The sequence below is a fragment of the Vidua macroura genome, chromosome 2, assembly GCF_024509145.1.
Source record: "Vidua macroura isolate BioBank_ID:100142 chromosome 2, ASM2450914v1, whole genome shotgun sequence".
In the NCBI taxonomy this organism is placed as follows: Eukaryota; Metazoa; Chordata; class Aves; order Passeriformes; family Viduidae; genus Vidua; species Vidua macroura.
Genome location: NC_071572.1, coordinates 76,129,762 through 76,157,179, shown reverse-complemented (window position 1 = coordinate 76,157,179; position 27,418 = coordinate 76,129,762). Strand labels below are relative to the sequence as shown.

Here is a 27,418-nt window from a genome sequence, read left to right as displayed (position 1 = left end):
AACTTTTTTTTGGGGAGTTGCCTACCTTACTACTGTCTTCAAGGGCAGAGCAAAATGCTTTGGCTCTCTGTGCTTTCACTACTCCTTAAGTCTTCCAGGCCACCCCCATGCCATGCTTCCCCTTGTCTTGGACCTTCAGGACTTCAGTGTGGCCCCATGACAAAGCTGGGCTCAACACGGCCCAAATACGTAAGGAGAAAAATCCAGTGGATCAACTCAGGAGATTAAAACTGCAGGGTACCTGGAAAAGCTGCTGCTTCCTAAATCTCATTAGTGCCACCAGTCTTCCTAATCTCACCCTTTCCTGCCCTATTTATCAGATTTCCAGGAATTAGACCATAAAGCAACTATTTTTTCTGGAGGCTCACACACAGTCCCATGCATTTTTACTCCAGACAGCTAAGTGTTAGCTGGAGAACCACCAGCAACAGAACCACCTGCTTCTACCTTCATGTCTTGTGGTTCCTGCATTTATTTAATTCCAATTCTCCCAATTCCACAGGAAGAGTGATGATATTTTAGGACCAAGTGCTAAGGAAGGATTAGCAAGGCTGTTTTAAAGTGGAACTCTTCTATGCCTTCTGCTCATCATTAAGTTTCAGAGTGAGCCAGGCTGTCATCTCTATAGCTCATCTTCTAAGGAAAAGTTTCTCTTTGTAAAGTGAACTGCACAAAAAGTGCTGGACCATCCTTTCTGCCCATTCTTGCCCTCTCTGTTTTCAAGGGTAGTTTGCTGATTTTGCTTTACATCTAACAAGAAAAATCCCAATGTGGGAAATTACAGGGATGGAAAAACTGCACCAGTGGTGTTTCAGAGAGCCCTCCAGGGCTGGAGGGGATGTTTGTGTAGCTTCTATTGCAGTGAAGATCTTTGATGGAGCAGGAAGGAGTTGCATGAGGTTGTGCAGCTTCCTATCCTGAGAAACTTTATTATGGGATTTTGCCTCTCTGAAAGCCCAGGGTGCATTGGAGGTCACAAAATCCAATCTGCTTTTGTTGTACAGACCTGTCCCCTCTCCCCCGTCAAAGGAAGTTATAACTCTAATAGGATTTAGATAATAAAGCCCAAAACCATGCAAAAACTGAAGTAAAATAAGCAGTTTTGCATCCAGGGTTGCACTGGATTCCTGCCTGGGGCTTACAGTTGTGGAAAATATTTTCATGGAGGAGGTTTGGGAGTTTTAATTCTGAGAGTCAATGATGACACATCTTTCACAGATCTCCTCTGGGATATTTCCTCAAATCCCATCGTTTTGACACTTAATTCAGCCAAGGTGGGATGTGAACACCAGCCGCTCTTATTCTGGGTGGGCAAGGGATAAATGAATCAATCCCAGGTTTGTCCCCAAGTCCCGGGTGTCTCCCAGAGCCATGCCATGAGCAGCTGTCTGCGCCCCATGGTGATATTTTAATTTCTCTCGCCTTGGGGACTGAATTTATTAAGCCTCTCCTGGCCCCTCCTCTCGTGGGAGGGACGGCTCCAGCAGCCTCTCTAATACCGGGTTGTCACACAGCGGTGCCACCATTCGCGTCCCGGAGTGTCACAAGCAGGGGACACAGCAACTCAAGTGCAGCGGAAAGCAAAAATAACCCGTCCATGTGCGTCACGGCGCGGTGAGTTACCTCCTCCCTCCTAACTCTCGAAGATGCTCCTGCCTGCTGAACTTCACCCCTGCCTCCTCTCCCCTGCTTGCCTTGAAAGTTAGCACCGAGGTGGCGAGATGTTTTTCACTTTTCCTTTGTTATCTGTGGATGTTTCAGTGTGTTGGTTGGGACGCGACCGCGGGCGATTGACCCGGCTCCCGCCTGGGCTGAAGAGAGAAACGAAGCCTAGAGAGCCGGAGAGCAGGGAGAAACGATAAAAAAGGGGGAGGCAAGGGGGTGATCTGTGAGCAGGGGGCTTTCTGGTAGTTTGCTGGGGAGGAGAAGGTGCTCAGCAGTCCTGCTTCACCCGGGGTCCGTGCTGGATGAGTTGGCTGTGACCTGTTGAGCGGATAAACGGGAGCCGGGATGAGACGTGAGCGGCGGGTGGCTCCTGGGGTCGCTGTAGCTGGGGCAGTGGTGGGAGGGAAACGGCGTCGGAGCATTTGCAATCCTTGGGATAAAGGGCTGTTTCCATAGTAAAAGGGAGAAAGGAGCCTCTCTCTTTCTTCCCCTGAGCTTGCCTAGCGTGTGAACGGGGAGGTTGACTCAGGAACAAATAACCCGTGAAAGGGTAACATCTGGGAGCAGCTGTAAATAATCACGACTTGGTTAGAAAGGCTGGAAGCAACGCTACAATCTGCCATCTGCCCTGATGCTGCAGTCACCCTGGGAGCTCTGATGGGCAACTGTTTGGAGAGCAGCTCGGTTTGCAGCTGAAACGGGATTTGACCCTGGCTTTAGGCTGCTGTTGTTGTCTGAATGCTTCCCCATTATTTGTAGGCATAACCACAATCAGCAATGAAACAGAGGAATTTTCACCTCTAAGAAAGAGTGAATTTTATTTCAGTATCAGGTGTTCAGCTGATGTGGACCTGGGGACTGGCACTGGGACACCTTTAAGTTGCAAAGTGCAAACTTTGATTAGGTAGAGGTCCAGCCCATAGTGTACACCACCTTCTCTTCACTTCTACACTTTCTCTGGGAATCCTGACCTCACAATGCAGCATCTCTCCTGGTAAGTTCTGAGAGATGATACAAGGTGGAAGGACAAGAGAGAACAGAAATAATTCCCTACAGATTCTTCCTTAAAGACTTTAAGCCGCATTTAACAACAAGAAAAGGCATAATATATCATGAGACCAGTTGGATTTTAATTAAAAATTGTTCTGAATGTGAAAGAACACAAAGCTGTCACTTCCTTTATAACTTTACTCTTGAAATGTCTAAAAGTTGTGCAAGATTTTCAGGGCAATTTGAAATCCTTGCAGAGAATACAAACACAAAGCTTGTTCTTACGACCAGTCCTGGGTCTTCCTTACGTCATGACATTGGACCAAGGAGATGAGCAAATGGTGTCTTTATGTATAATTTCTGATGATGGAAACACAGTTCTTTAAATTTAGATGTGTCAGCTTTTTTGTGAGAATGCCTGCAGCTCACAATGTACCTCTGTGCACGTTGTTACCATACAGCTCTGCTTAGTGTGATAAAGTATCAGCTAAAATAAAAGAGAAAGTTGTTTGTTTTGTTTTTTTTTTCTAGAAGTTTGTGGCCCTTTGACAGTATGACCTTCTTTTCTTTGCAAACCCAGAAGCCCTCCTTCAGACAAACCTTTCTAGTTGTGTGCAGACACTTTAAGAAGCTACCACTTACCAGCTGAGACCCACGTGCTCTAGTTTGGAGCAGGTCCTGCCCGTTGGCAAAGCCCCAGCTTGGTGGCTTTTCATGGGGGGCAGGCTGCAGGGAGCTCTGCAGTGGTCATTCCCTGCAACACCATGCACATGTGCAGCAGCAGCCTGGCTTTGGTCCAAACCTGACTCCATGTCTCAGGATATCTTATAGGAAGATGTTTCATCCTGGAGTGACCTACTATGTGTTGGCCTGTAGAACTGCCCCAGAGACCTCTGTGGTGTGCAGAAAACAAGGGTCTTGGGCTGTGTTTTAGGTGAGCAGACAGCATAAATAGTTGGAAGAAGATCCTTTGCATTACAGGTCTTACTGAAAGGAAAGAAAAGAGCTGGTGTGGGTAGAGCAGCTTGGAGACCTCTGATGCACCCTGGGCCGTGCCTTCATGGTAGGATGAGTCCTGATGGTGCACAGGCTTGGGTCCACACTGCATCCTCTGCTCCAGCTACAGACACATGGTGTGAAGGAGCTGAGAAACCAGCCTGCAGGTGCTCCTCTCTTCAACATCTTGTCCTCATCCTGTTCTTCATGTGCTGGACACTGCTCTCCCAGCAGCACTCAGGCAGGACTCACAGCTGGCTGCTTTTTGGTGGCTCAGGGCTTGACATTTTATAAAATCCCAATAAACAGAGGTTATCTTTGGTCATATTCCTTGTTATTCTCCCCACCAGCAGGACATTGGCATTTGCTTCATTTTTTCTCTCTCCAGGAAAAGAGGAGGGAAGTAGAAACACTGATATTTCAGAGGCTTGAACAGTAAGATGTCCCTGCCCATGGCAGAGGGTTAGAACCAGCTGATCTTGAAGGTCCCTTTCAACCCAAACCATTCTGTGATGCATTGATTTTATGAACATGCCTGTGTTCTGGTCTCATATTGATCCTTTCCTCCTGTCATTGTTTGCCTTGCCAGTCTTCGTGGTGTCTCCAGGGAAGATGATGTGTTAAGCATGATGAAAATCTGCTGTCAGGGTCAGGATGGACTCTCCATGCTCATGGACCAGGTCCTTTCTGGTGGCTGAGCAGTTGTAGCCTATGTGAGTGCACATGATGCTGTAGCAAGAGAGAGCTGAGAAAACCTGTCCTGGGACTCATCCTCTGCTGGTCTGGTGCCAAAGGAAGCACACCACAGTGTACCAGCTCTTTTCTTTCATCAACACTTGCAAGGAAAGGTGGCAGGGTAAGAGGTTAGCTGTGGTGGTGGTGGTGTGCTATAATAGCAGCAGGGAGCACAAGAATAGCAGCAGGCAGGGAAAGAGGGCAGGGCTCGGGGAATGAGTACATGTGTGAATGAGGCTGTGGCTGCTGTCTGGGGGGGCTGTTTTGACGTCAGCTCCAGTTTTGGGTGCAAGAAGAAAGAAGCACATATCTGCAAGCAGGGCACGGGCCAGGAGCAGCTTGAAGCATTGCTATAGGCCTGCTGCAGTCTCAGGCTGGAGTCTCACTGCTTATGTAGAAATGCTTTAGAGTCAGTCCCTGCCTTGCTCTCCTGCTTCTTTTCCTCTGTTCTCCAATGCAACTGTGAACAATTCCTTGTTTCTCCAGCTTCCATCTGCTCCAGTTAGGCTGGAAGGCCCTGGAAGGTTTTCAACCCCTGAGACACTTCTACAGCACTGAGCCTCTGTGACAATTACAGGTCCGGTCCTCTCTGCTCTGGCAGCCCTGGCTGCCGCCACCGACTCAGTCTGGTCCTTTCGGCAGCTGCTCTTCATCACTGACCTTACTTTGGAAGGTCTCCAGAGTTGGAGAAATAAAAGACACTTTAGAAAACAGGGAGGGGGGAATTGGCAAAAGCAGTTGCTTTTTAAAGGACTACTTATTTCTTAAGATGTACTTGCTACTGATTAACCTTTGCTCTGTGATTGCTTTAATTGATTCATGCCTCAAAGCCGTCAGAAAGGTTCTGTGGGGTCATGGTGCCTCTGTCCTGAGTGCTCTCTTTCCCTGCAAAGCTTTTAAGAAGTTTTTCATTGAGCACAACCCAATTCTTGCAAGAAATGCAGGTGAATGACACCAACCCTTTTATCTTCTCCATCCCTCAGGTTTTCCAGCCTTCATCTTAGTGCTTTGCTGCTGTGACCTCTTCCTTCCCTCCCTGCTGCCAGTTGGCAACCTGTTACCAGGCTGGACTTGTTCTATATTCCTTTGCAATTCATGGTGAATGCTGTTTGGGGAGACGGGGGAGTGAGTTTTTGGCCCTTCTGTGAGAATGTAGCACTGTAGGGTTAAGTACTACTGCCCTCAATCAGTCTGTTGGTGCCTTACATGTGGTCCTACCCATGGGCCCATCTGTGGTCCCTGTGACTGCTTCACGTCACCTCACACACAGAATTTGTGTGGCTGTCCCTTTGTATGGCAACAGGATGACAACCCTCTGGCAGCTGTGGCCTTGTCCTCTCCATGTCAGGAAGCAGAAGTTGGTCTGGAAGGTGGACTGGCAGGGCTTGCTGGTTTTAAGTGATGAATGCCCTCTCGTTTTGGGCTGGGCTCATGCCCTGGCACTCTGGATGTGTGTGAGGCCATTCATCTGGCCTATTTAGACATGTGCCCTTGCATGAGCTGAGTTGTGCCCATTTCTTTTTGCTGGCTGTTCTGGGCGATCAGGGTGACCGCTCAAACACAGAAGAGGTGGAGCACAAGTCTGATGAGGAGCAGCTGAGGGAGCTGGGGATGTTCAGCCTCAAGAAAAGGAGACTGAGGGGGCACCTTAATACTCTCTACAACCACCTGAAAGAAGGCTGTGGCCAGGTGGGTATCTGTCTCTTCTCCTAGGTAACAAGATGAGAGAAAATGGCCTCAAGTTGCACCATGGGAGGTTTAGATTAGATTTAAGGAAAAATTTCTTCACTGAAAGAGTGCTCAAACATTGGAACAGATTGGCCAAGAAAGTGGTGGAGTCACCTGGAAAAAATGTGTATATGTAGCATTTGAGGACATGATTTACTTGGTAGGCTTGACAGTGTTGGGTTAATGGTTGGAGTTGATGTTAGGGGGCTTTTCAATCCTAATGATTCTATGATTCTAACCAGTCCTCCAGGAAGACCAAGGGAAGAATGAAATACCCTCCCCAAGCTCTCAGCGAAAGAAATAATTTGTTTCCTCCAGGATGCTGGGATGTGAGTACTGAGTGCTGATCCAGCACATGTGACTGTTCTGTGCATCCTTGGCCCTGAGGAGGTCCATCAAGGCTCTGCTGATGGGTTGTCTGTACTAATCTTCTTGTTTTGCTATGCAAACTCCATGTCTCACACCAGCAGATGGATGAAACTCAAATGAGCCATACAATCCTCACCTGCTGATCTTGTGGTACTGTTGGCACAACCCTGAACTGGGAAACTGAGGCTCTGGGTGATGGCTCTGCTGGATCCATAGTTGGAGGTTAGGTCAGGGGATTTGTGTATCAGAATATCCTGTTGCTCTGAAATGAGTTCAGGATTTTCCGAGTTGGCTTATGCAGAATTGTGGTAGTGTTTAATTAGCTGAAAAGGATTTTTCTCTGAGAACAGCAGCACCACATTCTTATAATGCAAAAGCTGGCTAGCTCTCATGCATTTGGATACTGTCAATCACTAAAAGGATAAACTTATATCTGGTGACATGGAAAGCATCCTTTCCTCCCTTTTCCTCTCCTCCTTGCAGGGTGTTTTGCTTTAAGACTTGAACTTCAACACCCACAGCCTGGGGGAGGGCCAGTGCTGAAGTCTTCAGCACAGTGGCTGTCCAGGGCCCCTGTCCTTTGTCCAGGCTGAATAGCTCTGCAGAGCTGCTGAGCAGGGGTATGCAATCTGGAAACCTCTTTTCTTCTCCCCTCTTGGCTCAGGCATGAAGTCTTTCCCCTGAGATGATGCTTGGGGCGATGCACAGCCCTCGGTGGGGCTGTGGGGCTGGAGAGGGTCCCCCACGCTGTGTCCCAATCTCCTTGTCTCCCCTTAACAGCAGGGCACAAAGAGCTGCTTAAGCATTCCCAGGAGCAGAGAGGGACCCAAGCCAGGGCATGCTGAAATGCACAAAGTAGGATTTATATCTTCAAAGAAATATTTCCCTCCTTTCTGAGCTCTCTTTAATTTTTTTTCCAAGGGATTTATTCCTCCTCCTCCTCCTCCCGCCCAGGCAGGCTTTGAGGCATGGAAGCACTTTTTGCTTCCCCACAGTGGCTTTTCAATGGTGGGAGAGTAACTTCTTAGCTGTGGGCCACCCAGGGGCAGGGCGGGGGGCTGTGCCCACGTGCTGCACGGGGCTAGCTGAGAACAACTGCACACATTGCTGCTGGTGACACTGCGTTTGTGAGAACAAACTCTTCCCTTCTGCTGTTGACCATGCTGAAGTGTGGGGAGCAGCATCTCACCCCAAACTGGTCATGTTGAGTCTCTGTTTTCAGGCTTGACCTGGCGAGGTATAACCTCAGCAATGCTCCTGATTCCCTCCCTGGGTGAGCAAAGTGACACCCAGATGTGGACACCTCCCTGACCAGCATCTGGCTGGTGGATGGAAGGTCTCTGTGTGATCACAGATGGAAGGTAGCTGTTCCCAGTCCCTTTTGGGGCTAATTTCTGCCTCATCTTACCTGTATTGCCAAGGGGCAGGGTGCCAGCTTCCCCAAAGTGCTCTGTCCTTTTGGGGTGGGAACCCAAGACTGAGGTAAGAGGTGCTGTATAACCCAAGATAATGAGCCATATATGAGGTATATAAAGGCTGATTAGGGTCAAAAACAGAGGAAAGACTCTGCTGAGGTGTCTGGCACCAGCCAGACAAACCAGAGCCAAAGATACCTGTCCGTCATGCTGGAAAAGTGCCTATGTACCCAAGAACACTTGGATCAGATTATGCCTGAGTCCAGCCAAAGACATGGCATTTGTAAAAAACCTGTCTCCACCTCTTCTTTTTCTTTCTTTCTTTCTTTCTTTTTTTTTTTTTTTTTTAAATTTAATTTTATTTTTTTTTAAGCAACTATTCAGCTTTATTCAAAACATTCATTTTGCTCCTAGCAGGCGAGAGGGAAAATCTATTGTAGCACTTTGAGACCCTTTTACAAACATGATGATTTCCCCTTGCCTGTTTCCATGTGAAGCTGAAAGCATTTGTATAAAACCCATTGTAAATGCTCTAAGGCTTGGCCAATAATTTCCTGGGCACAAATTTGTTAATGTAGCCTGCAAAGTGCTTTGAAAATGAAGAAAAACAGCTGTAATTTCTAATAATGATAAGTATGATTAAACAAGGATCCTGCAATATTGTGAATAATGAGCCATCTCTGGAGACTGGACATTGGGGACAAACATGCTCCAAACATAGAATCATAAAATGGTTTGGGTTGAAAGGAAACTTAAGTTCATCTCGTTCCAAACTCTCTGCCATGGGCAGGGACACCTTCCACGACATCAGGTTGCTCAGGGCCCCATCCAGCCTGGCCTTGGACATTTCCTGGGATGGAACAGCCACAACTTCTCTGAGAAACATGTACCAGTGCCTCACCACCCTCACAGTGAAGAATTTCTTCCTAATACCTCATCTAAACATACCCTCTTTCAGTTTAAAGTCAGTAACTGTCCCAAGTCTCTCAGCTTGTCTTCACAGGAGAGGTGCTGCAGTCCTCTGATCTTGCGAGACTCTTGAGAGAGGTACCTTGAAGAAAAAGAGACTCTAAACAGTCCTGGGGGAGGGTTTTGGGAGAGGAGAAATGGGCCTTGTGCAAAAATGTATTTCAACTTTACTTCCTATGATGATCACTCTGGAATAAAACCAGGGATTAAGATACCTTTTGTATGCTAAATTCTCATGGCTCATGTTGGGTTTTGTTTCAAGGTGAATAGATCTCACCTTGGAGTGAGGCTTGCTTCACCATGTAGGGGTATGATTAGAAATTTGGGGCTGCAGCAGTGTTTCCAAACCCGTATCACTTATTCTTAGCCATGGACATTCCTCAAGGGCTTCTCAAATTGACCTCAGAAGATTGACTGGTTGCCTGAGAAGATCTTGCCTTAAAGCATGTACCCACAGCTGAGGCACTTATGGCTGAGCAGGGCACACCACCCATTCCCAGAACAGCTCCTGCTGGATGTTCTCTGTGATGGGGTAAGACCCTGTGTAATAGATACAGGATTTTGGCAGTTTATTTGAAATGGGCTTGTTTTTGTCAGTTCAAAATGTGATGGGATGTTCCAAAAGGTAGGGCATGAACCTTGGTGGACACCTCTCCATGTCTTTGGAAGCCACAGCCACTGCCTGTTAGGTGTACACAACAAATGGAATGGAGAAGCCTTGTCCCTGCAGTTGCAGGAGCTGTAATTCCTTGTTAACCCCCTCCACATCCACATCTGTTGGTTGTTTCCCATGTTAAGCCCTGTTGTTTCTTTCTGCTAATGGCTGTCTTCTTCCACCTCAGAAGCCAACAGATAAGCAATGCAAGAGACATGCCTTGCACGTGTTTGTCCCCGGCTGTACCACTCCCTGAGAGCACAGACCAGGGCTTATCAACAAACTGCAGAAGGTTATACTGACAAATTATAATTATCATCTGTCAGGGAGAGGATATAGATTATATTCTTTATCATAGGGAGATTATGACTATATTTTATTTGATCTTTTTTTCCTTTCCTGGGTTACGCATCATTAATTTCCTGAAAAGAAACAGAAGGCAGATGATAGTCAAATAAAAGGGATCCTCGTCTGTGATCAAGAGCCTTGGGCGTAGTGTAGGGTAGAAATGCAGGTTTAAGGGATGCTCTTTGTTGGGCTTTTCTGGCTACTGGCAAGTCTGTGTGAAGCTCATGGTGACGGTGATCAACCAGCAGCTTGCCAGGAGGTTTTATTCTTTGCTTCTGTTGGTGTGATGCTGTGAAAGAATCCCAGAGGAGAGGCCAGGAAGTGATGCCCTAAAGGGTGGTGGCAGGAATTCCCAGGCTAAGGAGCTGCAGACACTGGACAGGCTCAGCTCAGGTTCAAGGAATCTCCTAGTCCTGACATGGGGTTCACTTTCTCTCCAAACCCCTTGGAAACAGGGGAAGGGGCAGAGTGGGCATCACTCCTTTCTGCTGTCTTTCTACACCAACAAGATTGTTAGGAGAAGCTGGCCATGCTCAGGGGCTGAGAAATGACCATCTCCGTGTCACTCATGTGACTCCTGTTGCCCATATAATTTTTTCCCCTAACTCTCTTCCTGCAGCGAACTGGGAAATGTATTTGCAAGATCTGGAAAGAGCCTGCAACCACAGAATCATGGAATCAAAATGCATCAGGCTGGAAGGGACCTCAGTGGGTCATCTGGTCCAACCTCACAGCTCAAGCGCATCACCCTAGAGCACACTGCACAGGACCGGGTGGTTCTTGAGTATCTCCAATGGGCTGTGGAGTATCTCCAATGTGGGTTGCCCGCAACCTCTCTGGGCAACCTAACCTGTTCCAGTGCTTGGTCACCTGCACAGTAAAGAAGTTCTTCCTCCTGGGCAGGTGGAGCTTCCTGTGCAGCAGTTTCTCGAGAGGAGGCTGGCTCCGTCCTCTTGTCACCCTCCCCGCAGACACTTAGAGGTGACGGCCCTTCTTGGTCGTCTCATCTCGAGGCATCTGTGGCAACGGACTCTGCTGCCGGTGCTGGAGCGCCTCAGCGCCCTCCCTGCGCCAGCCGCTGGGACAGCCGCTGGGACAGCCGCTGGGACAGCCGCTGGGACAGCCGCTGCCCGCGAGAGACGCCCCGCGCCAGCCCCGGGCCAGAGCCCTGCGCCGGCCCCGCCGCTCGCGCTGCCCGGGCCGGTTTGAAACTGCCGCGGTTCTCCCGGCTCCGCCCGCTCCCGGCCCGCTCCGCCGCCGTGAGCTTCCTGCTGCTGCGGGGGTCTGCACTCCTGCTGCTGTTGCTCGGGTGTTCCCCCTTGGACAGCTAACCTGAGCATCCCCAGCTCGCCCCCGGCCGTACCTCGGCCGCCGCTGCTGCCGCCTCGCCGACAGTGCCTTACAACCCCCTGCGTTGTTAGGTATGGTGTGGGAGATAGCTCAGTGCAGGGGAAAGGAAAGAAATGCTCAAGAGGCCCCAGGGGAAAAAACTACAGGGCAATGCCAGATTTGGCTGCCATACCTTTGCCCCTTGGAAGATGAAAGCTCCAGCCCCAGCACCCAAAAAGATACAAGTTTTTAATCCTTCCTTAAGCACTGGCCTTTCAAGCAGGTTCCTCTTTTCACTGCTTTCAGCGTTCAGGCTGTGTGGCTGAATATGTTTCCTGATTTTTTCTCTCCTTCTCTTTCCTCTCTTATCCCCCCAGGCTATTTCCCATGCTTTTCCTCACTCTCTGCCAAGCAGCGGGAAAGCAGCAGCCCTGTCTGACTGCCTGTGATTATAGGAACTCTTATCTGCGAGCAAAGTCTCTATTTGTCATGGAAAAACCTGAAGTCCCCAGGGTTTATGGAGCAGAAAAACATATGTTACTCCTTTCATGCCTCGCTTGTTAAGGAGTCCTAAACTTTGCCATCCTACTAATGCATGTTTACCTGCTTGCTCTTTGCTCCCATGGCTTTTCCAGTGAATGGATGCAAGTTTACTATTTCCCTTCTCTATCTATTTAACTTTGCCTGGTAAAGTTGGGCTGGAATTGCAGACGATCTCTGAATTTTAAGAGATCTGTGCTTCAAATCTAGATGCAAGGACTGTGAAGCCTCTTGCTAAGTCCTGCCAAGGACTGAACTGGTTTTTTTGGCTTCTGCATCTGTCATTTGTTTTGGTGTTGTTTGCTCCTTAGGTGGTTGTTGGGCCAAGTTACTGGGATATTATCTTTCTTGGGGTCAGATGCTTGTGAATTCAAATGTCTCAGTGTTTGATGTGGTCTGAGGCACTGCAGATTCAGCCAGACCTTGGGAGTTATAATGATTTTATGGCTTCTAATTGCCTTGTCCCAACTGTGGCAGCAGACTGGTAATTGGTTACCACGGGTGAAACCATGAAGGATGAAACCATGAAGGATGAAATCATGGAACAGAGGGTCATGGAGAACCTGGAAGGTGGCTGAGTGGTAAGAAGGGAGCTTGTGTTAAATGGAACACAATTACTTGAGAAGATGGAGATGAACCTGAGGACAGAGACCAGGGAAAATATGCAGAGGTAAAAGGGGAGGAGTGATGCCTTTTTGGAAGGACACATATAAAGGGAACAATGGAGTGCCTGGAGATATGAGTACATTTTAACAGAGAAACATCGTTCTGACTGTCCTTGTGTCTGTCTTTGTTTTCCTCATTCTCATGTGAGACCTGGCACATCTAGGTGGACCTCCCACATAGAGGGATTTCTCCTGGCTTGTCCTAGATGTTTTCCCTGGACTGTTTGCTAATAGCAGCAACAGTACAGTGTAAAGGCATTGCAAAACATGAATCTTGCAGAGCATAGAAGGAGATGATCTCTTCTTAGGAGTCACTGCTTTAAGAGTGAAGCAGCCTCAAATTTGGTGAGTTGTCCTTGGTCTTCCCTCTCCCTGTCAGTTCTTTTCTTTGCATCTCCATGCAAGCATCACCTTTCTTCTAGTGCCTCAAGCATGCCTTGTGCTTCATTCCTCAGCAGAGACCCAGCAGTCCCTGAAGCTGTGGGGCAGAGCTGCTCAAAGGCTCCCATTTGCTAGGTGAGCCCTGTACGCCCAGAGGGAGCGGAAGCCTTGGATCAAATCATGGTCTGGGAATTGACAGGATGGTTTCTGCTTTGGACAAGAGCTCGCTGATATTTCTTCCTAAGATCTAATCTCAACCTACCTCCTTTCAGTCTGAAGCCATTCCCTCTTGTCTTCCATGCTCTTGTCAAAAGTCCCTCTCCAGCTCAATAGTAACCCCTTTAGGTACTGGAAGGTGTTACAGGGTCTCCATTTATATCTCCATTTACTTGAGTGGAGATATGCTAGAGAACATCTGTCCTCTCTACTTGACAAGATAAAATTTCAGTCTGAGGTTATCAACTTTGTAGAATTCTTTGGCCCTTTGCAGGCTCCAAAGGAGCAGCTGAGTCAGATTTCTTTGTATGTTGGGGGCTGGGAGAGGAGGGAAAAGGTCTCTGGAAAGAGAAAAGGGAAAGGATAGGAAAAGAGGGACAGATGGATACCAGCAGAAGCTAGAGCTGAAAGCAGGACAAGGTATGTTTTCTGAGTCTCTTGATACTGAAAGGTGTTATTGCCATAGTGATACTGCTCGGACAACAGGGTCAATGGGGATTCAGGGGATGCCAGGGAGAAAGGCATCTTTTTTTGCTCTTCTTTGGCCAGGCTGATGTTCTTCGGAGAACCAGAGGCTGGTGGAGGGGTTTGTCTCTCCCTCATTCCCCAGCCTCTGCTGCAATAAGGTGTCCCTTTCCCAATAACTCATGGGCTTGGAGAGGTGACTTGATTGAAAGCACTAAGGCAGGAGGTAATGAAATTCTTAATTATAGTGGTGTCATAAGTACTCTGATGCATAGATGAAGCTCTGATATTGCCCAGAGAAGTTTTGGATGCCACATCCCTGGAAGTGTTCAAGGCCAGAGTGGATGGGACTCTGAGCAACCTGGTCTAGTGGAATGATCTTTAAGATTATTTCCAATCCAAACAATTCTGTCACTGTGGGATGAAGCTGAAAACACCTTTTCATTTCTGCTGGGGGTGAGTCCAGGGTGAATTAAGCATTCAGAAGCTCAAGGCCAGATGATGTTTGATACATGAGAGAAACTGGATGCTGCAGGTATCGAGTAGCCTGTGCTATGGATGAACAGGTGTAACCTGGACAGACTGTGGCTACTGTGTTCTGAAACCCATGGGAATTGCCACAGAAATCCCAAATAGCAGGTGACTGTGCGCTCCATACGAGGATACTCTGAGGAGGAAACATGAGCTACAAGGCAAGACTAGAAAAGCTGGGATAATTGAAGCCAGAGAAGTTTTAAGAGGAGACATCCATATGTGAGTACATGTAATACCTAACAGAGGAAGAGTTTAAGCTGTTCACTATATCCACCACAAACAAGGCATGAAGTAATGCCCTTAACTGTAATACAGGGGACAAGACACTGGGAAAAAAACTGCCAACTTTTAATTATAAAGTGATTTAGGACTTGTTCAGCCTGTATTGAGAGATGGTGGGATCTCCATCACTGACAATTTCATGAGGGGTAAACTAACACCTAGATTTAACACCTGGCATGTTGCTGTAGCCAGACAGATGATGTGGGCAGTGTTTCAGGATCTCCATAATCTGTTTTCCTGTCAAATCCTGTGTGCTCGTAGGCAAATATTGATGTGTGAGCCTTATACCCACACCTGGGAATGTGAGTAACAAACCTCATAGCCCTTTGACAGCAAAACTAATGGGTTTGGTCCAGTGTCCTGAATTCCTATTGCAGAAGGAGAAGGGCTGAGCAAGAATGGAGGCTGTGCTTTGGTGATACAGGAACTCATATTTTGGGGATCCTTTTAGGAGGTAACAAATATTGCAGTCCCATGGCATGTGACAACCTTCTGGTAAGAGCTCTGACGGCTCAAATATATTCAGAAGCTGAGGCCGTTGGTACTTGGTAATTGCTGGGTTTATGCCAGGTGTACTTTAGGCCAGCTGATGAAACCAGCCGGATCAGCTGTCATCTGCACCACATCCCCCCCAGCTGTGCTCTGGGAATTCTAGAGCAGGGTCACCATCTTGACACATGAGATTGGCATCAATTTTTTACTAAGGGTGACTTGCTGGTGCCAGGATCTGGTACTGCTGAGCTTCTAGGGATGGCTTGACCCCACTACATCCAAGCATCCAAGTGTGTGATTCCCTCTCGAGGTTCTGTGGTCAAGATGACCCCGAGATAGTAAAAAGTCTTTTCCTTCCAGCCCCGCAGCCAAAGAAGAAGTCCAGCTGCGTCAGTTTTGCTTCTCAAGGTTGTTTGTTTTCTCTTATCTATAACATTCTTTCTCTGACCTGCTAAGCTCTGTCTAGCAAATCGGATCATGGCATTCTGTCTGCCCTCTAGGGCGGTGTTTACATTTTATACTAAAAACTATGTATACTTTATTTACGCTTAATTCCCAATACCTATCACCTATGTTAGACAGTGTGTCTCTACTCTAAACAAATAAAAAGTGTCACCATCACAGTGAAAGAGGGAGGACAAGAAGAAGGAGAAGATGGACAAGACACACCCAAATTCCTCCATCTTGCGTCCTGAACCCCATTCTAAAAAACCCCAAAATTCTACTTTTTCACCCTGTGTTACATTAACTGAAACTCTTGTGACCTGTAAATCTTCACACAAAGTTGGCAGTTTTTTCCACGGGTTAAAATCGAAGCCACAGGTGTTTTTGACTTTGTGCCAAGGTCTCCGAGCTCCCTGCCAGGGTCTCAAGACAGCCAGGGCAGCTGGAGGGATGTCCTGGGTTCCCACAATTCCCTATGACTGTCCTGGATGGACAGACACATCTGTCTCAGGAAGGCATTCAGGGCATGACATATAGTGCTGCATAATAAGTAGTGGTCCGAACTGAACCCACTTTTTGTTTCCTTTCCATCCTCTTTCCTTGTACTCCAGCTGCCAATAGGCTGGGCATTTGGAAAGGGTATGAGGGGAGTGTCTTTTCTGTTTTAACTTGTGTCTCATGTCTCTGATTTGTTTGTCTCATGTCTCTGATTTGTTTGCTTTCTGCAAACTGGTCAGTTATTTGGATGTGCCAGATTGCAAGGATTTATGCACTGATTTCTCTGAAGTCACACTGGGATCTGAGTTATTTCCAAACCCTTTATACATCTGTTTCATCCATGTGTATAGTGCAGCAAACTGTTTATTCTTTCTCTTAAATTATTGTTATTACATCTGAAAAAACAGGAAAATCTTGTGTCCTAAGCTGGGATTTTGCAGCAAGTACTCCAGGATTTGAACATGGTTGATGTGGACTCAAGGATGTGATGGCACTTCTAATGCAACAGAAAAATATCTCTGACTAACTCGACTCCAAAGAAGAGCTGTATAATGGGGCTTCTTTACATGCCTCCACAAAACTGTTTTCCCAAATCTTTCCTTGAAGTCTCAGTATTGCCCTGCTGGGTGAACCACTCTTCACCTAGCACTAGTCCCTGTGCTATTTTCTTCACTGTAACTACACTGGTTGCAATTTACCACCAAGTTCTTTGTTTTTAATTATGATTATGAATAGATCTCCCACATGTACATCTTTGCAGCTGGTCTTTCTACACTTTAAAATCTGTTCCAAGTAAAGTTGTTTCAGCCAGGTAATAATTATTTCTTAAGGGATTAGTCTCTGCAGTGCTGCAGTTTTAGCAGGATAAGAGAGCTGTGTACCTGGGGAGGTTTAGTGCCTTTTCTACATGAGCTAGTTAAACTGATAGCATGTTTCAAACAGGTCACAGTGATGCTGAATAATTCCCATAGCTAATCCTAGATTCAGGTTCATATGGCATAATTTGAAATGTGCTTAAGTTAATGAAGTCATTTCCCAGAACCTCCTGTATAGCCAAAAGGAGGCAGAGCTACGTAGCATCAAAGGTGATTCAGAGCACCTAAGTTACTACCAGTAACACCACTGACTGTCACCATCCTTCTCAGCTGGCCATCTCACTTTGGTATATAAAATTAGGTGGGATGTCCTCAGCATCACTTCCTGCTGGTCTGAGCATCTGCTCGGGAAAGCTTTCTCTCCTTCCTCAAATATGGAAAGCTTACCCAACAGTCTCCCTGTAAAACCTGTGTTCTTGTTTCAGGAAGAAGATGAGATAAAGCCACTCAGATGGAGGCCAGTCCCACCAGCCTCAAGAGGCTTAAATTTGGGAAGCTGAAGGTGGTCCGTCGGCACCTGCTGCAGAGGTATGAGCACCAGCCCTTCATCTCCTGCCTGGCTGGTTTCTACAGCTGCCGGTGGAAGCGGTACCAGCGCGAAAGGACTGAGCCTGGGAAATGCTGCTGCAACATGGTAAGTGAGCTCAAAGTCAGCACAGACTTGGATTTCTGTACTGGGGCAGGGAAGGCTAAGCAGACAAGGGGTTGATGACATGGAGTCCCAGCCCAATATCATTTGGAGTCCACTGGGATCTGTTGGGCTGTTAGGTTTTGCTCTAAATGCTTGATGAATTGCTGCTTCTGTGGCAGGCTCAATTTGTCTGTGCCACCACACAGCTAATGAATGTGGACTTTGCACTAACCTCTCCTGGCCAGTGAAATTAAAGAATCAAATTAAACAAGTAACAATAAGGTAGGGTGGGCAGTAAGAATTGCAAGGAAGGTTGCTCTACAGTGCAATTTCCTCTCATATGAGGTGGTTAAAATCCCATTCATTGGGAAGTAATGAATTTTCCCTGAGAACAAGTAATGCAGAGTATGCTTTTAAGGACATTTTCCTGGTTACAAGGGAAAGGATGGGAATTCTTCTCCATATTAACTTCAGTTAGAATTCCAACACCAAGCTACATATGTTTAGGGACAGCCTAAAAGAAACTACCGTTTGCTTTGATTGCTGTGGGCTGGCCATAGCTCTGACTGCTTGTCCTTCCTCTCCCTCCCCAGCGGGAATGCATGTTTTTCCCATTGCTCGTTGCAGCTTTCTGCTTTTCTCTGGTCTTTCTGTACACGTGGGGTGAAGGTAAAAATGACTACAACAGCTTTGACTGGTAAGTAACATCTTTTCCTCCTCTCCAACCCCTTCGGCAGGTCACTAGGATGACTGGGAAGGGATGAGCAACCTCCAGAGCAGCTGTGGTGCAACAGGGCACTTTAGTAATGAAGCAAAGATTTGCACCTTAAACTCTTGATTACAGCATCCAAATTGAATGTCCAGTGACTCTGGAGGTGCTGAGACTCGGTCTTTGCTTGGGTAAAATATTTAGGTGTAAGTGTGAATTTAGGAGACGGGGAGAATTATCTTCACAAAAATTGTGAATGCAAGGGACTAAATAACTATTTCCTTCTCTGAATCTTTCTTTTCCTCCTTCCCTTTCTCCCCCATTCCATGTGAAGAAATGTAGTGGCTGGAATCAGAGGCATTGTACCAGCTATCTCACTGAAAGAGAATTCCATGTTCCCAAATTCAAAAGTAAGAAATAATCATCAGGGATTTATGCACATCTTTTCTTTCTGTACTACGTAGGAAACAGTTATGCAAATCTGGCCCCTAAAATTAAATTAAAGCTGCTCAAATATTATGGGAAGGAAAGGTATAATAATGTGTTTTAATCTGATGGTTAATGCAATCAGGGATTTTGGGAAGGAGGCTCTTAATCACTTTTGCATGTTACAGTGTAGGCTATTCCTCCACCTGTCTTTGTTTTATTGCTTAGAAAATTTCAGAATTTCAAGGAACACGGCTGTTGGTCCTCTCTAGTCCAGGTGCTAACCAAAAACATTCTTACAGTATGTTATTGGTTTATTTTTAGGTATAACTATGGGAACCTGGGCTTCTGGTTTCTCTGGTCTCTTGTTATCCTGATTGTGGCTGCAGTCCTGTTCGCATACATCTCACTGTTACTGGTAAGTAATGCTCCTTGTGAGCTGACCTTGTAGTCCTGAAAGGTGAACATAGGGGTGGCCTTAATGTGTTAGATCAAAGCTCAGTCTAGTCCCCCATATGATCCTTAGACAGTGAAAGTCAGGAGATGATCTGGAACACAGTGAGTGTTTACAGTACTTCATCCCTGTATCTACCTGCAAATAACCAGTATCAGCTCAGGAGTCTCTGAGCCAGATGTCATTTCTTATGATTTCTTTCAAAGATTTCCCTTTGAAAAATGCATACAATTACTCCTTGAACCCAAGAAAAGCTGACCCAGCAGTGGCTGGATTTAGATCTGGGGGAACTAAAAATTGTTGCTTTGGCAGCAGAGAAATATGGGGCTCTGAGTCATGTAGCGATGGTGATATGTCATCACAGCTGAGTTATTCTTCTAATCCTGGGTAAAAAGGTCTACTAGAGGAAGGAGAACAGAACTTTTCCACTTGACTGACTCTGATTTGCTGGAGGATTTTCTCCAGGTCGAGGCTATAGTTGTGGTCAGTTTATGCTGAAAGAGGTTCCTGGAATCTTGACTTTTCCAAAACCTGTGAAATTTTCTGATATAATGTCTGCTTTAGTTAGGAAAACATACCAACCCCAAAATTTTCCTAAAATTTCTATTTACTCATCCTTTTCCTCTGTTATTTCCCTCATAAGAAAGGTCTCAAATAAACACAGATTTGCACCTGTTTTTCCACCTTCTTCATCCAGAGCTATAGGGCAAGAATTCACTTTGACTTCAGGCACTGCAGTTCACATCAGTCCCATGCCTGCTCTGACTTTTATTTGGAAATGCCAGGTGCTGAAGGTGAGGTTATGGCTTTGTGTCACCTCTGTGACCAAGACAACCAGCTTTTATCATCCATTCCTGCTGTTCTTACCCATTCCCTGATTTGGCATCATACAGTCAGTCTGTAAATTGCTCATGACAGGGAACCTCTTTTGGCTTTGTCTATGTAGTACCTAGCACAATTGGTTTCTGGGGTCCTTTTTTCCTGATGAAGTACAAATAAATAGAACTTTTATTCTAGTGCTAAAAAACCCATAGTGATAAATAGGACAGGTGCTTGTTCATGCCCACAGTGATCAAGAGCATTGTAAGAGATGTGGATTGACTGAGCTCTGAAAGGGACTAACAACAATAATTAATTACAAGGATTTTGTAACACCATAGTGGCTCATAGACTATTATTCAGCAAAGCCTACCTGGCTTTCCCAGGGGACATTGAGTAGTGTGGGTAGTTTGGTGGTTATGATACTACTTTGGACAACTCAGAGCTTTGCCAGAGATGCCCATGTGACATGGATACATCTGAGATGGTGCCTCAGCAGGCTGGATCTGGAGTCAACCTCAGGATCAGACTAACTCATCAAAGTCCATGCTAGAAACTGGGCTGAAACCTCTGAAGTTTCTCCTGTTGTCTGATACCATGCAGACTACTTGCATTCTTTCAGGTTTATCCATGCTCACCCTTCTGAGGAAGGCAAATGTTGTTAGCCTCGTTAGACAGAACTGAGAGGCTTGAGAGGAAGAGGATGATGTAGCTACGTAATAAAGAGTAAGACCAGGACTGAACTAAACTGTGTAGGACACCAATTTCACCTCATATCCTCCATCTTCCTTTCTGGCTTTACTTTGCCCATCACCTACCCTGATAGCTTGTAGACATCACATTCATGGTGATGAAAGCCTGAAAATGCTCAAAGAAAGTCCACTGCTTGGACAAAGATGCTCTCCATCCACATGCATCATTGTCATTTTTTCACACAATCAATTTCAGTTAATTCAATTGTTCAACCACTCCCCAAGACAATTTTCTCATCCCCATTAGGGCTAAAAGGTTAAACTGAGGGGTCTAATTACAGAACTGTTTATGCTCAGTGGAGAGCTCTTGTTTAGTCTTTTGAACCCCAACAGATAACATTTGCCTCTCTGCAGTTCAACCATGTTTTTTCTAAGGGTTGTGAAGGGGTGACTTGTGTCTGTTCAAAGTGAAGAGGTTCAGATGTGTTGTGGCCTCTTCATTCATAGATGGAGAGGACTCAAAATAGTACATTGACACTGAAATCCAAAATGTGACCTCAAAAAACTCCGTCCCTAAGAGGCTGGGGTACCAGACAAGTTCTGAGTTTTTTGCCATGAAGCGAATGAATATAAGGACCTGAATCCAGCTGCTGTGAACATCTAAGTGAGCAGATGTTTCAGGTGAGCCAAGTGTCTAAGTTCCTGCTTGCATGTCCTTGTAGTGTAGGTTCAGAGCCTCCCCACACCTCACCAGAAGTATTGAAATGATTACAAGGTAGTTCCCATGCTGAAGTAGAGTGGAGTTAAGCATCTGCTGTCCACCTTTTGCAGAAAAACCTTGTGGTCAATGCAGCCATTCAGAAAGGGGGAGACAGAAATGAAATTCTCATTGCAGTGAATTAATTTCTCTTGCCACTGGGAAGCATCCCTTAATCACCACTTTGCAGGTAGATGGTGGAGGGGAGACACTTCCACACCTCATTTTAAAGAAGAGAAGAATGCAAGAGTTGGAGGCTGTAACGTTCTGGGAGATTATGGGATTGGCAAAAGGGACCTTGACTCTAACCTTGGCAGCATTAGTCAGAAACATACTGATCACCTAAGCCCTCATGCCTCTGTACAGACACTCCCAGAAAGTGTGTGGAAGCAATTTGGAGTAGACAGACCAGTGAGAAGACATGAGGGAATATCAGAAAACAGTATCAGTGGAGATTTAGGTTAAAAATTAGGGGAAGGTTTTTCACCCAGAGGATTTTTGGGCACTGGAACAGGCTCGCCAGGGAAGTAGTCGTGGGATCAGGTCTGTCTGAGTGCTCTGAGTTCAAGAAGTATTTGGACTATGCTCTCAGGAACATGAGTTCCTGACTCATCTTGGTTCATGAGTTGATTCAAGAATCGTGGTGTGATTTTGTGCAGGGCCAGAAGATGGACTTTGATGATCCTTGCGGGTCCCTTCTGGGCTCAGAATGTTCTAAATGTTTGGCTTTACTGCACACAAGGACCAGGTCTTTGTGTAACATCACTTGCAGCAAAGGAGCCGAGTGGTTTTTTGCTCTCATTTTTTCACTCTGAAATAGCTTATTTAAATGGGGCTGATTTAAGATCTTTAGCAGTATTTCAGTTCTCTCTCAACTGCTCCCATGTTACTCATCATGTACTGGGTGCATTTATTCTATTAAAGGAAGCCAACATGTCAAGAAGCACTTGTATTCACTGTTGAGTTTATCATAGAATCGCAAAATGATTTGTGTTAGAAGGGACCTTCAAGGTTATCTAATTCCCACACCTCTGTCATGGACAGGAATGTCTACCACTAGACCATGTTGCTCAAAACCCCATCCAACCTGACATTGTATCTCATTTCAAATCAGCATGATCCTGGAAAGAGAGTGTGTTTGTAGATGGATAGGAAACAACTTGCTGTTGAGTTTCAGGAGAGAAGACCCTCTTTCCCCAAAGCTGTATATCTTGTTTTCATACAATCCCACTATCCCACAGTCTGGAGGGATTTGCATCAGTGGAGCACTGATGTCTACTAACAGATACTTTTCTCTTAGCCCTGATACCTGGTGATAGTGGTCCCAAAACGATCCTTTAGAGTAGCTGGGAAGTTTCCCCAGGCATTTAGACTCCTGAGCATAGACCTGTGCATTTTCACAGCAGCAAAGTGTTTCTTCAGGTGAAATTCATCTCCAGACTCACTGGTCACTTAGGTATGGAATTATGTGAAGAAGCTCTGCATGAGAACCATGGACTGACTTGCCTTATTCTTGGCTTGTTGGTATTCAAGGCATCTCAGCTTGTCCTCTGTCCTGGCTAGGGTTTACAGCATGCTTCATAAGAACCCTTCCTGAGGGTTCCAACTTGCCGTCAGGTGGAAGGGACGTGCCAATCACCAAAACCTGGAGTCATTTAATCCCCAAGACACTTTTCTCTGATACAGGTCTGAGATGTGCCTGTCTCCTACATTCCCTGTGGTTAATGTGGAAGAATTGCCTTTTTTGCTGTCTACTCTGTACTTTTGTGCTCCTCTGGGGCATTTTTTATTCCCTGGCTTCTCTCTCATGGTTGATACGCCTCTAATCACAATAAATGCATAGAAAATAGTCAAGGTTAGTACTGTATTGGTTTATACAATAATAATTGACCCTGGCCATCATTCCTCTTTTAGAGTCTCTCTTCACAAAAAGTCATTGTAAGCAAGTACCCCAAAGTGCCCAATTATCTGTTACCCAGGAAAAGGTCTTTGATCTTGAAGGGGAGTCTTGATATGTTCTTGGTCATTTCAGAAGCATTTTTACTGTAGCACTAAACTTTTTTCTCCATACACCTGTCCTGCAAACATTGACATTGTGCAAGAAGACCTAGTGTAAAGTAACTTCCCAAATGCAAAAATAACTCCAGAATTATGGAATTATTGTGCCTCATGGGCACATGTCACCACCTTCCATCAGGATGCATACAATCTCTTCTTGATTTCCCAGGTCCTTGCGATGTGTTTGCTTGCAGAAGGTCAGCAGCTGTACCTGCACTGGAGTCACAAGGTGGGGAGAGTCAGGGCTTTCTGGTAACTCTAATTTATGCTTTTAATTGAGTCCATGGTGTTTCTTTGCACAGAAAACCTCTTAGACTATGGGAGAGAGGGAAGAGACGGAAGAGATTAATATTACAAGATCAAGATACCCATGAAAATGATATCTCCACCTGAGCTGATCGCTCAAACGCCTTTTGCACTCAGTGGAGGGAAATTAATCCTCTGAGGATGCAATTCCTCCAGCTGGTCATAGGCCTCTAAATTAAAATGAGATGAATCACACTCAAAAAATCATTTTTTTCCCCACTGACTCTAAAAGGTGCCTGCAGTGACTCATTCAGGTGAAGATGTCTATAATTGACTCATCTACATATGGTAACAGGAAGTCAAAAGCAAAGTTTTCATGAGAAGCACTGCATGACTTTCTGGATCAGACCCCAGCAACAGTGAAAAAAGTGTCTGCTCTCTCCACGGGAGAGAAAGATGGCTTTTCCAAGGCATCGTGGTGCTTTATGCCTTCTGGTCTTTGGGTGGTTCCCTGGGAGTGTTCAAGACCAGCCTGGATGGGGCCCTGAGAAATCTGACCTAGTGACTGGCATCCCTGCCTATGGCAGGGGGGCTGGAACTAGATGATCTTTTAAGTCCCTTTCAACTCAAACTGGTCTGTAGTTCTTAATTCTATTCTAGGGTTTGGGAAATGCCTTCTGGAGTTTTGAAGACACAGAAACAAATTATCAGGGACTTCTTGCTGTAAAATTATGGGTTAGAATAATCTTCCGTAAGTAGTTTTTGAGGCTATGTGAGGCATTTAAAAATGCTTCTCTGTCCATGCAGTTTAGGGTAGGATACAATGCGATTGCAAAAGCTGCAGGAGGAGGGAATAGCTGAACATGTAGATGCTTGATCCTGTGTTTCTTCATTTAAGTACTGGAAACTGTGTGATCTTTACTATTGAGAAATGGGCTCCCGAAGAACCAGAAAGTTGTAGAACAATTTGTAAAAAACCAACCAACCAAAAAAAATTGAAAAAAGAATAATAATAAAAAAGAGCCATTCTTGGGTGCAAGAGATTAGGGATAGATTATTAAAGAATTGATCCGTAGAAGATGCCCTGAAGAATGGTTAGGGCCGTGGTGCAAATACCTTTAGTTGTCAACAGTTAGATGATATACCAAGAAAGGTCTGCCATTACGACAGTGCTGGTACCAAACCAAATAAGAAGCTGAAGAATTGACTGAGACACTGCCTCACCTTTTTGGTTAAAAAGTGAATTCTCATCCCCTAATTATGGGATGGTTTGTTATTGCTGAAGCCTGTTACAAGGCAGCTTATAGAACAAGGAAGTTGTGTTGTTGTCCCTTTTGGGTGGAATTTGTCACTTCTGAGTTTAGAAGTGATGAATTTCATCTGCAGGTTAGGGATGTAATGTAAGCTGATCACCTAGGCTCCATCTATATCAATAGAGAGAGAGGCATATTCCATCATAATGCAAGCAGGAATGGATCACCTCTGAAATTCCTCTTTCTCCACTGATTACAGAGAGAATCCTGAGAGCTGACTTAGTTGATTAACCAACTCCTGGAATCAGTCCTGCCATATTGATAGCATTGTGGATTTGGTTTTAGACCTGCTGGATCTCTCTGTTTCTGAACTGGCACAGTCAATCTCATGCATCTGAAACAATTTTTCAAGCTGCTTAAATTATCCCTGACTAAGATGGATGGCATTCCCTATGCAGAAATGCTGAAGCTGATTTATGTCTTCTTTGTGTCCCCCCAGATTGGTACTTTTCTTGTCCTGGGCTTCTCTATCTCATCCCTCTTTGCATTATCTATACTCTGGCGAGATCACCGGAAAACTGTCCGCCTGTCATTCCAGGTAAGAGGAGTTAGGAGATCTGTTTGAAAGAACAGCTTGTTTATAGATGTATTTAGTGACAATTGGCAGAAGGTATTCTGTATGGTGGATGTTTTTCACATGGTTTTTTGTTAGCAAGGTATGTTCTGAGAAAACTCTTATTATGACTTTACATTTCCTGTTGGGGGAAAGGAAGCCAAGGCCCGAGGCTGAGTTTCAAGCTGTGTGATTTAACATGTCTCAGTTTGGAAAGATACAGAAAGTTACAGCCCTTTTTTATTTTCCTCCCCAAAAATGTAGGTATACTGTTAAATTTCAGCTGTCCAGGACAGGTAAATCGGACCCCTTAGGCTGGTAGGTTTGCTGGAGCAAGAACTTTCTCCCTCATCTCTCATGCCAATCTGCTGGTACAACACAGTTTCTGTCTTTTGTGACTCAGAAGAGCTTAATGTCCTGAGGGAACGAGCACACTGGGTTTTTGGGGAGCCGGTGGAGAACACTGGTGTCAGGTGGGACAAAAGGCTGGATGCAGGAAGTCAGAGTTCATAGTTGCTGGCCTCCTCAACTGTCACCAGATCTGAAGGTGGAGGCAAGAGCTGTACAGTGCTGTTCAGTGTCTGAGCATCCAGGTCCCCACTTCTATTGGGAAGGAGGAAGCATGTAGCCTTTGACTACACAGCTGCTTTGGGTCCAAACCATCTACAGTTCTATGATTCTGTGCTATTTGGGTCTGTTACCTCTCCCCTATGTGCCTTAGTTCTTGTGAAGGCTGGGAGAGCAATGCAAGTGGACTGGCAGAGGAATTGAAGATGTGGTGTTTGTAGGGTGCGGTTAATTGCACATTCCTGTTCTACAGTTCACTAACCACTGGGTTATGCACTGGCAAAGGTAATGAGAAACCATCAGCTCCTCTGCCCCCTGACAGACACCAGGGGATGTGGGTGAGGAGAAGGAGACATGAGAGCCTTTGGGTTCCCCAAAGGTGTTGTTTATTTCAGGTGTCCATGCCCTTTGAGATGGCCTCCCATTGCTGTTCCCAAAGGACATGATCTCTGTAGATACTGTGTCATGTCCATTAGCCCAGCAAATCTAGCTCAGGTATTCTGGACATCTCAGATGGCACCTCTGAGATGTGCACAACTGAATCCTGCTTCTGGTCAGGAGAGGTTGGTATAGGGTGTCCAGGGCAGACAGTGTAACATGTCCCAGTGACTGCTGCTTTCTTCAACTCTTCCAGCTTAGAGAATCGAGCATCAGGACTAAGAAACAGGAAAGGCTTGCATCTGGGAAGTTGTTTTTTTTTCCTAGCACATACCTTAATAACTGTCAGTTCTAGCTGGAATCTTCGCCACAGGGCGCTGATGAGCATGAGAAAACAATGGACTGGTTTCTAGTTCAAATTTGCCTAGTTTTAGGAAAAATGTTTTATACCAACAACCATTCAGATTCTGTATTTCTGTTTGGTTTCCAGCTCTTTTCATGCATTCATGCTAAGCATAGAAGTGATTCTTGTTTTATGATCTTCTTGTTTAATCCCTAGGATTAAAGAAATCAAATGTATTAACTGTATCTGTCCAGCAATATTACCTAATATTTCTGCTTCTATTATACCACAGTAGCTAGCTTCATACCACAGCTAGTAAATACCACATTTTATCACTCAGGTTTGTTGACATCAGTTTAATGATTTAACTGCAGTGTGGTGTGGTGTGGAGATAGCTATTGCCTGGATAGGATTGGATTGGAGTTGTTTGTATTGGGTTAAACTGGAAGATGCTCACAGATTATGGCATATCAGTAGTGGCAATCATGTCCTCGTGGAGGAGGGTAGTTGTGTTCCCTTCAACTGATTTAGGAGAAAGTAAAGAAGTGAGGAGCACTCCTTAGGCTGGGCCGCACTCCTCCCTGGCCTGGTCAGGGGCACATGTCTCTCCTCTGACTCCTGAGGTGTTTGGTGGATCCAACACAGGCAAGGGAGAGTTGTTAACTGCTGGTATCTTCAGCAGGAGCCCATCCAGGTGTAGGGACTGTAGCTCTGATGGGGATTGTTTCCATCTGTCTCCACAGTTCATCCTTTGACCAAAATACTGTTTTTCTCCTTGCCAGGTCACAGCTCCTTATCTCCACATAGGGGCAATTGCCATCATGGTACTTCTTTCCTGGCCTGTGGCTCTTCATGCCATCAGAGCAGATAAAAAAGGTACG

General features: G+C 45.7%; 1 protein-coding gene across 4 annotated transcripts in view; it reads left to right on the top strand.

Annotated features, from left to right (window-relative positions):
• Window positions 1-1,543: 1,543 nt before the first annotated feature.
• GDPD4 (glycerophosphodiester phosphodiesterase domain containing 4) overlaps window positions 1,544-27,418 on the top strand; it is a 40,210-nt gene continuing 14,335 nt past the window's right edge. For 3 of the 4 annotated variants that reach the window (XR_008435680.1, XM_053970139.1, XM_053970141.1), the window contains exons 1-7: window positions 11,060-11,291; window positions 17,017-17,225; window positions 17,816-17,919; window positions 18,682-18,775; window positions 23,307-23,366; window positions 25,136-25,234; window positions 27,320-27,413. Coding sequence is in view for 3 of the 4 variants with exons in the window: in XM_053970139.1 (XP_053826114.1) it covers window positions 17,043-17,225; window positions 17,816-17,919; window positions 18,682-18,775; window positions 23,307-23,366; window positions 25,136-25,234; window positions 27,320-27,413 (634 nt within the window). In the remaining variant the exon portion in view is untranslated. Of the gene's footprint in view, window positions 1,615-11,059; window positions 11,292-17,016; window positions 17,226-17,815; window positions 17,920-18,681; window positions 18,776-23,306; window positions 23,367-25,135; window positions 25,235-27,319; window positions 27,414-27,418 lie in introns of those variants that run through there. The other variant, XM_053970140.1, reaches the window with a different exon arrangement.